This window comes from Onychostruthus taczanowskii, unplaced genomic scaffold (assembly GCF_017590055.1).
Source record: "Onychostruthus taczanowskii isolate IOZ18803 unplaced genomic scaffold, ASM1759005v1 scaffold196, whole genome shotgun sequence".
NCBI lineage: Eukaryota > Metazoa > Chordata > Aves > Passeriformes > Passeridae > Onychostruthus > Onychostruthus taczanowskii.
Window position 1 is genome coordinate 319,255 of NW_024499195.1, and position 13,933 is coordinate 333,187.

Sequence of the window (13,933 nt, forward strand, 5' to 3'; positions counted from 1 at the left end):
CAAGGGATAATTAAAAGGAAAAAAATTAGCACATATTACATTTCTAAAGGCAGAATGAGAAATAACAAAATGAAACAAAACAAAAAGCAATACCAAAACAGAATCAGGAGGGCAGGTGATCAGTCAGCTGTTCATGCACAGAGAACAGTTGACAAAAATACATGTGGGAATGGCAGTAATGTTTGCTTCCCACAGTATAAATCAACAGGGCTTTAAAACAAACAGAAAACTCCCCGAGATTGTCTGCTGGTTTGGGTACAGGCACACACACACACACCTCCCTACACAAACACACACACACACACACACACACACACACGCACACATTGCTTTTACCAGGAAAACAATCATGGTAACTAAATTCTACATCTGGACATTACAAGTTTTCAGACACAAATCTGTTCAGTTACAAATGTCAAACAGTGTGCATGTCTTTGAAAAATATAAATGGAAGGACAGCATACTTGATTAGCAGGTTGTTGTCAATCTCACAGAATCCATGTGTACAATACTAAGGCACACTATTTTAAGACAAATTAATCCATTATTATAGACACTAACAAGATTTTTATGTATTCTGTACACTCTCAAAAACGTAACTTATTTCTTCAAGATAGTAAAACTGGCTGCAGTGCATCTTTAGTAATTGTCAATTGCCTTCAGTATTTCTGTAATATGTGGTTGTACAGGCTAATCAATTAGTGTGACCCTATGTGTTTTCTTACCAATATAAATAATTCCATTGTAACTAAATCATCAGTTTTTAATAAGCTGTTTTTCCACTTTAGGCCTGAAGAGTGAGGAGGTTATGGACTTCTAGCATTTAATGAAAGAGAAAGCAGATGAAATAAAATGCCCTGCAGAATGCAGAAGACTTGACTTACCCTTGCTGTAAGGGTCATTTGCTCAGAAGTGCCTGTTACATACACCATCAAAATGTTAATACTAAAAAATTTAATATCCTGCAGTAAAAGCATGTCTACATAGACATCTTGAACTAAGTAATAAAAAAAAAAAGGTAACTGTTTTCATGTTCTTATCCTTACATTCAGTTAAAGAAGAAAAAGGGCCTTTATTTCATGAAAATTGTTTAGTGCCTTAAAAAACCCCTGAAGCAGACAACGTGACTGATTTTTGGCTGCAAAGAGGTCAGAGTTGGCCCCATCTGTATGCAGCCTTTAAATTATTTATTTATAGCAATTCTTAATAATTGATTTATGTACAATCAAAGCTACAGCTGCTACTCAGACCAGTTTGATTCAAATAAGTATTTTAACCATAAGGGCATAAAAAGTCTTAGATTGCTGCTTTAAGACTATGGTTTATTCCCCAGGTCAGACTGGATCATTTAATCAGATACCTTCACCTATACTGCTGTTGCTTGACATTCCAAAAACAAACCATGCACCAGTTCCATGAACACACCTCTCTGTAATAATTCCAAATATTGCTGCTGTGTTCAAACACAATTTGCTTGGCAGTGATTTAAAGCAAAAAAGAAACAGGAGAAGAGGACACAACCTCAAGTTGCACCAGGGGAGTTCTTCCTTGCAAGAGCGATTAGATTTTGGAATGAGTTGCCCAGCTCGGGGAGGTGGTGGAGTCAGCGTCCCTGGAAGTGCTAAGCAATGACTGGATGTGGCTCTCAGTGCTATGGTCTGGTTGATGGGGTGGTGTTGGGTCACAGGCTGTACTCCATGACCTCGGAAGTCTTTTCCAACCTGATTTCGTGACCCTTTCCCTTCCACTTGTGGGTGTTTTTACTATTTAACCTCGATGCTGCCTGGAGTCCCCATTGTGTGGCCCAAGCCTGAAACCCTGGCGCCTGCTCCTGTCCCCAGGCCGATGTCCTCGGCAGGAGCAAACTCAGGCAAACGCTGCCTTACCGCTGAGCGCCACACTCCGCGCGGCCCCCTGCGCCTCCACACGCACAACTGCGACCCCGGCGGGCCTGGGCAGGGCGAGGGGAGGGCACGGGAAGAGAGGACGGCACGGGAAGTGCGAGGGGAGGCCACAGAGGAGGGCGCGGGAAGTGCGAGGGGAGGCCACAGAGGAGGGCGCGGGAAGTGCGAGGGGAGGGTCCGGGAAGAGAGGAGGGCCCAGGCACGGCGGAGGGCGCGGGCGCTGTCGCGCTGTGCGAGCGTCACGAGCAGGGGCGGGGGCGGCGCGGCCGCGCTGCGGGAAGGGCGAGCGGGGTAAAAGGAGCCGGAGCGCCCGCGCTCTCGGGTAGGTGGGTGGCGGGAGGGACTGCAGGGGCCTCGGCCAGGCCGGCTGGCCTGGGGCGGGGCATCGCCCCCGGGCTGGGGAGAGCCGAGGAAGCCATCCGTCCATTGTGGGCGGGAGGGGAGAGTCTAGCGGGAAAGCCCATTCCCGAGTGTGTGGGGGGAAGTGGGCAGCGGCGAGAGTGGGTCAGGCCATTCCTGGCTCTTGGAGAAACCCGTCCCGACCGCTCTCACTGCGCTTAATTAATGCTGTCAATGAGGTATTAATCCACCGCAGCGCTGCTGCTCAGGGACCCACAGGTCCAGAGCGTAGCGATGACGCGGTTTCCCGTGGAAGTGTGACTGACTTGTGCTCCACGTTTCCTGCAGGATTCAGCGTTCCTGTCCCTCGCCTCCGCCTGGCTGAGCCAGAGCTCTTCGCCACTGCACTTTACAGCCTGGCACATTGATGGAAACAGATGTTGGTGGTGGTCCGAGGTGATGTATGACCGAGGAGCAGCAGGCCTCCTTTTTTGTTTTGCCACACTGCAGCTAACTGTGGCTGGCCTTGTATGTGGGATTTAAATAGCCTCTCCTCAAACAATCAGTTTTTCTTGAGTTAGGGCCTAAACTGTGTTCTTCCAAGGCTTCAGCTTTTAAGGACTTCAAAGGTTTGATGTAATTCTTAAGTGTAATCTGACATGCCTTGTCAGAAGACGTTCATTTGGGAAAATAAGTGTATGACTACAATTATGTATATTATTTTTAGTAGAATAGAAATGATAAGAAATTACTACTACTTCTACTAATAGAAATTACTAGAATCTGAAAAAAAGGATTGATCACAACCCTTGGTATTTCAAGCCTAAAGTTTCAGCTAGAACAATATATATTGTAGAATACATTTTAAGCAGCACACATGGTGTGTTCAGCTTGGGCTTTCTAACAGTTGCCATATTTATGAAGTCTCTAACAGATTGAATTCCAAGCTCTTTTCTTAAAGGACTATTTTCATCTTATATTGTGCCTGTTTTGCAGATATTTGTGGGGGTTAAAATATTTGAACTCCAGCTGAATAAAACAAGGGCTGAAAATTGAAGGATGGCAGCAAATCCTTCAGGACAAGGTAGGTTTTAATTTAAGTATTCAAGGAAAAAGTGAATGCAAAATATCAGTGAAGTCACCATAACTGTAAGTTTATTTTTATGGAAAGGTGAAGAAAGGAAAGAGAGATGGGGCTGAAAGCAGCAGAATGGCAGCAATTCTTCTGGGATGAGGTACACACATATTTAATGGTTAAAAAAGACCACTGATGGCTGGGAAGCTCTTCATTATTGAGCATAGTGTTGTGCTCAGGGTTAGGAAGTAGGTATCATGCCTGTGATACAGTGATCATTTCCTGAAGCTTATTTCAGGCACTTAAAACACTTGGCCTTTAGCATGACTTGCAGCTATTGCACTCAACATCAGAGAACAGCCAGAAATCAAATATGTTCCATGTCATGTTGGGAACAGCAAGACCCAGGCAGTAATATCTGTCACAGGCAATTGGCCAGGCCTAGGAGAAAAAGCCAGTTAAAATCGTAATGGTAACTGCGACGAAATGTTCCTTTTTACCAGGATGCATCTCCATTGTATCCTTAGAATAATAAAAATCTTAGTAATGGTCCATCTATCCAGGTAATGCATGTGCTTTAGAGGAGGCTGAGGGTCTGGAGGTGTCACCCAGTAAATTTGAAGGAGGATCTTAAATCGCCCTCTAGAGGTGTTTTCTGGAAACCTTAGGGGAACTCCGAGGCTTTTCTTGTATGGAGGAGCTGAGGAAAAAGCTTCTCAGGTATGGCTCTTCCTTACTTGGTTACGAGAAATGAATTCTGGGTTCAATTTCCCAGCAAGCAGAGACTTTTTGTAGGTCTGTCTTTGTGTCCTTACCTCAAGCAGTCCTGCAAACCTGGTTTTGCTGGAATATACTTCAGGGGGTATCATATGACTCATGTGGGTCCAAACGACAGATTTTACTTGCTACTTGATGAAAAGGAGGTAGTTTCAGGAGTGCTTTTTGAAATTTTGTGTGGTGTTGACAGAGAAGTACTGCAGATTGCAGAGCTGTCTGTTTGGAAATTTTAACTCTGATTAAGTTTTTGGTACATAATGGTAAATCTTGCTTTTATTCTGTGAATACCAAAATCGGCATCATTGCAAGGAATAGAATGTAGTCATAGAGAGTTAAAAGCTGCTTTTTCTTAAATATGTTGGTTTACTGAGAGATCAGATTTTATTGCCAGAATACCTTTGCTTCTCTCCCGATTCCAGAGTGTTACAATTTAATAGAGCCTTTTATATTTGAGATATCCTTTACAGACTCATTAAAGGAACCATGCCATTATTATTTGAAAATTGTTTGGATTGAGGAGACAAGAAACACTATCTAAAGTTTAATTACCAAATAAGCCTATATGTAGTCCAACTAGGAAAATTAGAAAGGAACAGGTAAATATAAACAACAGTTCAGAGTTTCTGTCTTTGCTAGATGCAGTCTGGTAGTGAAAAGGACTGTGGAAAACACTGCATTTTTAGCTTGCCTCTTGGCATATGTATTAGTATTGTTCAAATTAATCTATTCTTTTCACTTGGACAAAAAGAATACAAGTTTACTGAAATGCTCACCTGAAGGGTTATGAATGGTAGCACTTACTCAGGCAGAGTTGTAAGGATGAATTAAACATTAACCTTCTACACCCCAGGCAGACTGTGATCGTAACTTTTTGTACCAAATTACTGCTTTTCCTTTGATTTGTATAAGGTATTTTCTTAAGAGTAAATTTGAGTTTTCCATTGATAACAGACTTGGACTATAAAAGTTAAGATTTTTTGGACTAGGCTTTTATTCGCTGGCCTCTTAGAAAAGCACTCTTGGTGGTGAGCTGCATGCGAATGCAGAAAAACCAAGAAGAATTGAATGAAAAGCCTTATTTCAGTTCATTAGTACCACAGGGAACTGATGGCATTTTCAAGCATTGGAAGATCTTGCTGTATGCTGTGTGTTGTCCACCACATGCACTGATTGACCAGAGTGATACACTTTGAGGGGTGGAAATCAGCTTCTGAATTACAGCAAATACTTCCAGGTGCTCAGAGATACGCTGCTCCTACTGCAGTACTTCACAGTACTTAGGCAACATGCCATTCATCAGGCTGCTCTTGTGAAATGCCTTTGCTTGTGTGCAGCAGGGCCAGAGCCTTGCTGTGTGTAACTGAATTAGCCACTCTGTGTGTGAGCCCTCATCTGACATGAGAGAGATGTTACTGCTCAGGACAGAATTCTCATTTTGGTCCTCAGGTGTGGAAAAAGTACAGATCCTGCTTCAGACAGGGCTGAATGTTTCAGAAAATAAGAGTTCTGGTGTGTTGGAAGAAGAAGCTCTTGAAATATGAACAGAATTCTAAGTTTCAGGCTGCAGCAATTCTAAAGTCTCTTTATGTCGTAAAAGTTTTTTATGCTTTTCCCTAAAGGTATGTGGGGACATTCATAGAGCACAGTCTAAGTAGCTAGATTTGGCTCTCTGTTCACAGAGTCTGAAGAGGAAGATTGTGCTGTTCTGTGTTCAGTTATGTCATCATCTACGTGTTTTGCTCTTCCCCATCTGAGTCTGATCTGTGTGTAAGCATAGTACTTGAGAACTTTGCAGCCATACAGCTATCAGTTACTTATATTCAGCTATGTATGTAGCTCTTTTCTGGAGGCACAGACAAAATACTCATGTATTTTTAAGCAATTCAACTTAATTTACTGAATAACCAGTATACCTTCTGTTTCATTGTCACACAAAGTATATGAAAGCATATCCAGATGTAAACTGTTACTGAGAGTATTTGGCATGCAGCAGACTTTCAGATGATGTTTTGAGATGCCAGTCATCATAAGCAGAAGAGGCCATCGGAATAGAATTACTCCATTTCTTTTGCAAGTGGTGTGTTTAATATGGTCTTCAGAGTCTGCTTTTTAAGAGGATGCTGCCTCACTTCATGAATGCTGCCATTTATAGAAACATGCACTTCAGTAAAGAAATTGCTTTGAGTCCTTTCTGAATTGAGCAGGCAGGACAAAATGCAGTGCTTGTCAATGTTCAGAGGTTGGAGCTGACATACACGTAGAAAATGTTTTCAAAGCTATATCTTGAACACAAAGTAACAGAGGGCTTTTTAGCGCTGTTACACATCTACGGATAAAAGGTGCATCTTGGAAAAAACTTAAATGTGCTGTGAATCTGAAGCAACAAATCAAGGAAAGATCAAGGAAACAGATCATGGAGAAAAGATAATCAATGAAAAGCAAAAAATTAAAACAGATAAAGCTAATCCTGTTGCTTGCCCTGCAGAGTTAGTTAGAAGAGCTAACTGACGTAGGTAAGGGTTAGGGTGGTAGATAAAATGTTGAGATTAGGTTAAAGAGAGAGGCCTTCTGTGAGCTCTTAAAGCTGCCAGTATCACTCAGCAAGGTTTCAGCTTTCTCTGGCTTTCTGCTTTTCATGTGCAGAAAATAGGTGCAAGTAATCTTCCTGGTCCTGCACAAATACAAATCTAAATGAAAGTCTTGTTTATTTATTGCCAGATATGGCTAATTACTTTCTAAGGATGCCAGAATTTCTCTGTAAAATGGATTTCTCATGTCCCACCTCCTTCATTGTTAACCTTTAAATGAGCAGGCTTTGCTTTGCACATTGAAGAAGTTTACCTGCAGGAAGATCATGTTGCTCAGCTGAGGAGTACTAACATGTATATGTTGAATATGCTTCTCCACTTTCTTAAACAGGCTTTTTTTCTCCTTACCAGTAACAAATTCTCTTAGACAAATTACTTTTTCAGCACAGCGGGTTGGTGATGGTTACTGTCTGAACTCTAGTGCAAAATACTACTTTAAAAAACCCAACCAACAAACAATCAAACAAAAAACACACCACAAAGCTGTTATTAGAGGTATGAGGAAAGAGAAGATACTCGAGTTTCTTCTGACTACCTCTAGAGTTTCTTCCGCAAGATACTGTAACAAGACTCAGAATAGAAGACAGTCTTGTACTGTTTCTGATCACAGTTTAAAAACAGCATTTGAAATGTCTCAGGCTTTTCTGAATCATACCATCTGTTTCATGATAAATTTAAGCATATTTAATCTTCATTTTTTTTAGATCACAAACTTACATTAAAAAGCAGTCTCCTTTTTCTTTCCTTAGTCATATCTTGTGAATTCCAAGCATGCATTTAAATCTATGCAGTTTAGGATAAGCAAGCAGTATCAGTAGGGTGCGGAGTAATAGGTAAAGTATAAAGGTTTTTGGATTAAAATTGTGTAGATTGAGCATACAAACATATGGTTGTTTTAGGTCAGGCCGTCTAAGAGGTGATTCAATTATCATATCCACACGTTGTCTCCAAAATTTACAAGAAAGTAAAGTCTGGGCTAGCTGCAGCTCAGAGATAATTAAATCCTGGCTTGTTGGCAAGATTTGTCAGGCTTTGTATGTCAGCTCAGTTTTAAGGTTTCAGATTCATTGCAAGCCCAAGGTCTTAAAAAAAAAAAAAAAAGTGATAGCGTACCATATCCGAAGAGCAGAGAAACATCAAAGGCCTGAATCAGTACTCTTTTCAAACAGAGTTTAAGTGGAGCTAATGCTACACAGGAAGGAGAGATTAGCGGACAGAAAAATTCCAGTTAATTAAATGTAACTGAAAATCTTGTTAACAAATATCAAAATTATTGTGGGTGATCGTACATCCAATACAATATACAATATTGTATACAAATCCAGTACAATGTAATCAAAAGACTGTGCTCCTTTAAAGAACTCTTGAGACACTGAAGTTTATGGTGTGTGTATATTAGGCATGGTAGAAGAAAAAGGTGAGAGTTTGATAGCAAGGCAGTACAGATGTTATTTAGAGTTGAAGGTTTCTCTCTGGTGATTGTTTCCTTCATTAAGCCATGCAGATGAAAGAAATTCTGGATTATGTAGATGAGCATCAGCACAAGGTCTGTCAAAGAGGATGAACTTGGAGTGCAGCTTCTGAGAATAAATAATTTTACCTTGACATGCTTAAGAGTTACCGTGTGTGGCCTTCCTCACAGCTTGTGGGCTACCATGTTTTAGTGCTGTCACTAAGACAGCTTGCAAGGCCGGGGCACAGCACACAGCGACTTCCAGGGGAATCTTGGACTTTTTGTGTGGAGGAAATAAAGGAGAGCTTGACTTTTACTTTTTTTTTTGTTTTGTTTTTTTTTTTGTTTATGATGTTGTCATAGCTTGTTATTTATAGAACAGCAGCAAATAAGAGATTGAAGAAGTGTGCATTTCTGACATGAGGAGTGTCCTTGGTGGCATAGAGGCATGTAAGAGTCAGCTCTGGAGCTTTTGTCCTCAGCTGTGCTCTTTGGGCATACTGGGCAACAGCAAGGGCTTGTGCCTCTGGTTTGTTTGAGGGCTGCCGTGAGATCCTTTATTATATGAGTCCTGTGTAGGTACAGGAGGTTTGCCATGTTTGCATTTAGAAGGCAACTTTAAAAATACATAGGTGACAACTATTTTGGGCATTTTTGAAATTCTCTCAAGTCACCCTACTTCCTGACCCCTTCTTTAGTATTCAAGGTTGTTTTGGAAGAATGATGAAAGCAAATGGAGGCCACATTCTTTTATTGTGTACAGACAGTTTAATAGTTTAAATTTGCTTCTCTATTCCAGCATTTCATCATACTTGGAATAAGGGTAGTGTGTATAGGACACATTATATTTAAACTTTTATTCATAGATTGAATGGAACATGTTTGTGTAAACACATGTGCAAGCTTAGTGATTTGCTCATTCTTATCTGTTATATATATATAAAATGCTTGTGTTACAGTTTGAGTTCACTGACATGAGAAACTAAGCCCCATGCATATATTGCTCCATTGTTATTGTTGAGTTGAACATTCAGTGACTACTTTTTAAATTTAGAACCTGGTAAGTTTACTTCTTTTTTTTGGAAGGCAGCTGTCTGAGCATAAACCTTGATTGTAGTTCCAGAGCTGGCTTGGGAAGGGATAGGCTCTAACGTGAGTTAAAAGCCTCTGTTTAAAATGTAATAATATGCATGATAGCTTATGGAAGCTATTGCATGCTGGAAAATGAAGTCTATTTAATAATAGTCTTTTCAAGTGAAGATCAGTTTATTCATCTTAGAGTAATTTTCTACTGGAATTTCTAATCCCACAGGGTTAGAGTTGGGCCACAGAAGTCAAATAAATATCTCTAATATTTTTCTGTCATTCTCACCAGGTTTCCAGAATAAAAATAGGGTTGCAATCCTGGCAGAACTAGACAAGGAGAAGAGAAAGTTACTTATGCAAAACCAGTCTTCCACAAATCACCCTGGAGCCAGGTATTTTATGTTCTTAGACCTGTTGGGACATCACTGATTGCATCAAGGAAAAAAAAAAGCCAAACAGCTAGTGAGCTGTAAATGTATATAAATACTTAACAGAAGTGTTTTCTGACCATCTTTAATACCAAGGCAGAGGGACATTGCTCTTTAGAAACATGTTAGTATTTAAAGTGGTTCACATAGCATGAATTTTGGCTTCTATCATTTCCATTTGAGAATGAGAGAAGCTGATATGCTTACTCAAGTGTATTAAATTCGACCATAAAGAAAAATCAGGAAGCAGACACTGAGAAAACCTTTCATTATTAAGCTGAAATGCTCTGGGGAATGGAAGTAGCAGACCATTAGGTTCAGGATTCTGTGTGCTTAGAGAAGAGCAATTACAGCAGGAGTGAGTTACTCTTGAAACTCCCTATGTGCAGGAAAACAGTGTATGTTATAGCAGATAATCCTGTAAAAGATGCTGTGTTGTAGGGATGATTCTGCACCATAAAGTGTAATAGTCTAATCTGAGTTGAAGGGTGTTTCTGGATGTCTCCCATACAAGACAAGAAGATTAGAGTTTTGTCATAAATCAGTAACTAGAAAATCACACAATAATTTATGTGGAGAAATTGACATCCTTAAACTTTGGGGTTATGTGAGTGCAGTGCCTCGTTCTAGACACCGTGTAACACACAACACCTGTACGAGAGACAAATACTCTGACTACAGTCTGAGTGCTGCCCCTGTCTTTTCTTCTGAGAGATTCCACGGCATTTTTAATTCCTTCATAATGTCAAAAAACATGCAGAATACTTGAAATTTCCTGATGTAGACTTCTGAGTGAGGTAAGAAGTTACTATTAATAACTTCATGTGGTTATTGCTGAGCAAAATTGTTGGAAAGAAAATCAGAATATCATACTGTTACATACAGCTCCTGGCAACAGTGTTTCAGTGCTTCATTGTAAGTCTGACAGAGCTTCAGGTAGTGCTTGTTTACTCTCTTTTTTCTTTAAGGAAATACAACACTGTATTCTAGTGAGCAGAATTAGAATTTTCTAGTTTTGAAGGTGGACATGGGTGGAACGTACAATGCAGCAGTCAGACTCTCTGCTTTGGTGTGATTTTTTGGTGTGATTTTTCTGATGTGTGACTTTTGAGAACCTGACAGTTTTTTGATGTTGTGTCAAAGGTCTTGGACCACAGAATTGTCAGAATTGAGACCATAAAATTGTGCAAACTTGACCAGAAGAGCTTGATGTACCTAAAGCACAGCAGTGGCAGGGACAGCATAAGGGTGAATGGATTAATTGATTTCTGGACTTGGCACGTGAAAATCCTGTATCCAAGAACAGGAGACCTCTTTTGAAAAATGTCAGCTTATGGTGGAGCCTTAAGCTTATGTACAGAAATCATATTGAAAAGTTAGAGAGTACAGATGACAAATTGCAAATTAAATACCCCCAAAATCACTGAAAATACTGTGTTTTAAATAAACTGAGTAGTACTCTTTTCCAGCAGTGAAACTTATCATAATACTTGCCATAAGCAAAATTTTTTTCTGAATTGTTTAGCTTTTCTTATGCATTTGGGCATAGATTTGGCTGTGCATCTTTTCATGAGCATGGTTGCTTCTCAGAAACTGATTTACCAAATCAGCAGTTGACATTGAAACTGCTGGTAAAATTCAGTTGATGAATTTGCTTGGAATCCTTGTCATTTGTACTTCTTTTTCTGTTATTGGTAAGAGCAGGATTTTCAGCAGCAGTCTCCAGTGACAGTTTCAGAGGTAGTTGAGAATTGTCTGGTGATTCAGTTCTAATGGCAACCATCACCTGATTTCCGTGTATCTTTATATATAGAGTTGGTGGTGCTTTTTGTCTTCTTTTTGGTTTAATAAGGCAGACAAGTCCTAAGGTATAAAAGACAAGAAAAAAACATCAGTAAATTTTAATTTGAAGCCTTATGCTGCAGTGAGATACGCTAAATCAGTTTTAGGTACTCCAGGCTGTTCCCAAAGAATCATTATTTCAGTTAACATCAGTAGGAAGCTCCTTTATCATAGGTAGTGAGCTGCTTCCCCCCACCGAAGACCTGTTGTTGTACTGAAGTCTGCAGAGCTCTTGTTAGTGCTCCTGTTTGTCACAGTTGTTTAGAACAGTCACTCAGTGACTGAGTAGTGGTGAAAGCACAAAGCTGCTGTAGAAGTTCCTTGCATTGTTGAACACTGCACCCCAGTGGTTTCATTGACTTCAGTGGGACTCTACCCATGGGCGAAATCCACAATCGGCTTCAGGTTTAGTTTGGCAGGAATTGTTTATGATGGCTCAAATTGTACAGCTGTGGTCACTCCATCTACTCTTTTTTTTTTCTCTTATATTTACAGATAGTAATTCCAAACAGTAACTGACAATTGTCAAGCTGTGAGTGAAATGAGAGCTCAGGAAGTCATCGTATCCACGGCTAGAATGGCAAGAAAACATGTTTTGGCTGTGGTCTGTGTCATACCATCTTGTTCTTTCTTGCAGCATTGCACTTGCAAGATCACCTCTGAATAAGGATTTCCGTGATCATGCTGAGCAACAGCACATTGCAGCACAGCAGAAGGCTGCACTGCAGGTGAGCTGATAAAGAGTTCAGTTTGGCTCTGTTTAGGTGTGCATCCCTTCAGAGAGCAGCCCTGCTCCTAGAGATATTGAAAAGCCCCTTTTAGAGATCAGGTATCTCTCATTTCTGTATTTGTCAAAGTAAAGTCTCATTTGTTATGATGAAACATGTCCTTTGGCGTGGAGAGCTCCAGCCAGCCCCACAGCCATGTCGTTGTGTCTCTGTTGAACTCCCCCCAGTTTGTGTCTCAGACTGAGCTCAGATGGCTCCCCTTGGCCTGCTGGCCATGCTATTGCTGGTGCAGTTCACTCTGCCAGTTACCCTTGATCACTCCAAGGGCACACTTAAAAGCTCAGGCTGAATTTGAGATCCAGGAGGGCTCTTCCCTACTGGTGGAGGGAGGGAATGTGAACATCTAACTTGCTGGAGTCCAGCCTTTGAACCGGGAAGGGGTATGTAGGATTTCACAAAGGTGTTCCAGAGCCATACAACAGCTGCCTCCCTCAGGTGAGCAATGAGTATCACATCACATGAGCAGAATCCTGGTGTCCCATGTTTGGGATGGTGTCTGGTGGCACTCTGTGTAGCAGCTGTCATAAACCAAGAATTGCAAGTTGGTTATGGAAGGGAGTGGAAGTGGCAACATGGGGTCTAGGCAACATGGGGTCTAGGCAAAGAAAAGCAATCAGTTGATTTGCACCACCTCCATGGGGTTGGCTGAAAAGAGCAGAAGATAATGTCCAAATTAATTGCTTTGATAGGCGCTATTCTGATGTAGCTGATCTAAAATGCTGGGTTTGAATTTGACTATCAGAATTAAGGAGCAAACCGGGAGAAATAAATAAGTAATGCTGCAGAAGCCATGAAGTCTTAAATCATGTCAGTGCTGCAGGGAGAGATGCTTTAACAAATGCTTTTCTCTTTCCAGCACGCACATGCACACTCCTCAGGATACTTCATAACTCAAGACTCTGCATTTGGAAATCTTATTCTTCCTGTCTTACCTCGACTTGAGGCAGAATGAGGAATGTTGTTTGCCTCAGAAATTCAAGATCGATTTTTGTCCATAGCAAGAGCTGTTTGACCTTTTAATTTCTTTATGTATCTTAAGACCTACTTTTTTTCTGGGTTCTTGCAGATGCCATTCAGGAGTGTGAGCTCTAGTGATGGGGAAATAGTGTTGAAAATTTTTTATCCTGTATTTCTGTTCCTCTGTTGGGTCAAAGTCAAATGCAAGACTTTTCTTGGAGTTTGAAGTGCACAGGGTTTGCTATTCCCTGTTTCAGTGCTTCCTTTAAATAAATGTCCAAACCAGAGTTACCAAAAGATGCACAATCTGACAGCATTTGCGTTTCTTTTTATTATGTACAGGTATGATTTTTGTAATGAATAATGAAAATTATTTCTGTCCATCAAAACAGACACGAATTTGTCAAATGCATCAGCCAGTCTTCCTGTCCCACCCTCTCCTATGCAGAAACATTTCTACTGTACTGTTTTTACCATTATAGCATCATCTGGTCTTAAGTCCTTAGTTACAGTGTGCCTGCCTCTTACCTTGCTTTGTGAAATGTGAAAATTAATTAAAGTGGGGAAAAAAGTAAATGTTTCTAACAGTCTTTTTATGGACAAAATATCAAAACTTCTCTGGACATCTCAGATGGAAAGTGTTGTCTGCAAAGACAATTCCATTTAAAAGGTCAAATTTTTCTAGTTATGCATTTT

General features: G+C 40.6%; 1 protein-coding gene across 2 annotated transcripts; it reads left to right on the forward strand.

Annotated features, from left to right (window-relative positions):
- The first annotated feature begins 2,079 nt into the window (after nucleotides 1-2,079).
- LOC121334808 (INTS3 and NABP interacting protein) lies at nucleotides 2,080-13,534 on the forward strand. Of its 2 annotated transcripts, none has more exons than XM_041402289.1 (6): nucleotides 2,080-2,226; nucleotides 2,592-2,699; nucleotides 3,240-3,327; nucleotides 9,512-9,614; nucleotides 12,130-12,220; nucleotides 13,137-13,534. In XM_041402289.1, the coding sequence occupies exons 3-6, from the start codon at nucleotides 3,303-3,305 to the stop codon at nucleotides 13,230-13,232; spliced, it is 315 nt and encodes a 104-aa protein (XP_041258223.1). In that variant the 5' UTR covers nucleotides 2,080-2,226; nucleotides 2,592-2,699; nucleotides 3,240-3,302; the 3' UTR covers nucleotides 13,233-13,534. The 2 variants fall into 2 exon arrangements, with proteins under 2 accessions (XP_041258223.1, XP_041258224.1); XM_041402290.1 differs by having other exon boundaries at nucleotides 2,101-2,230.
- Nucleotides 13,535-13,933: the final 399 nt, after the last annotated feature.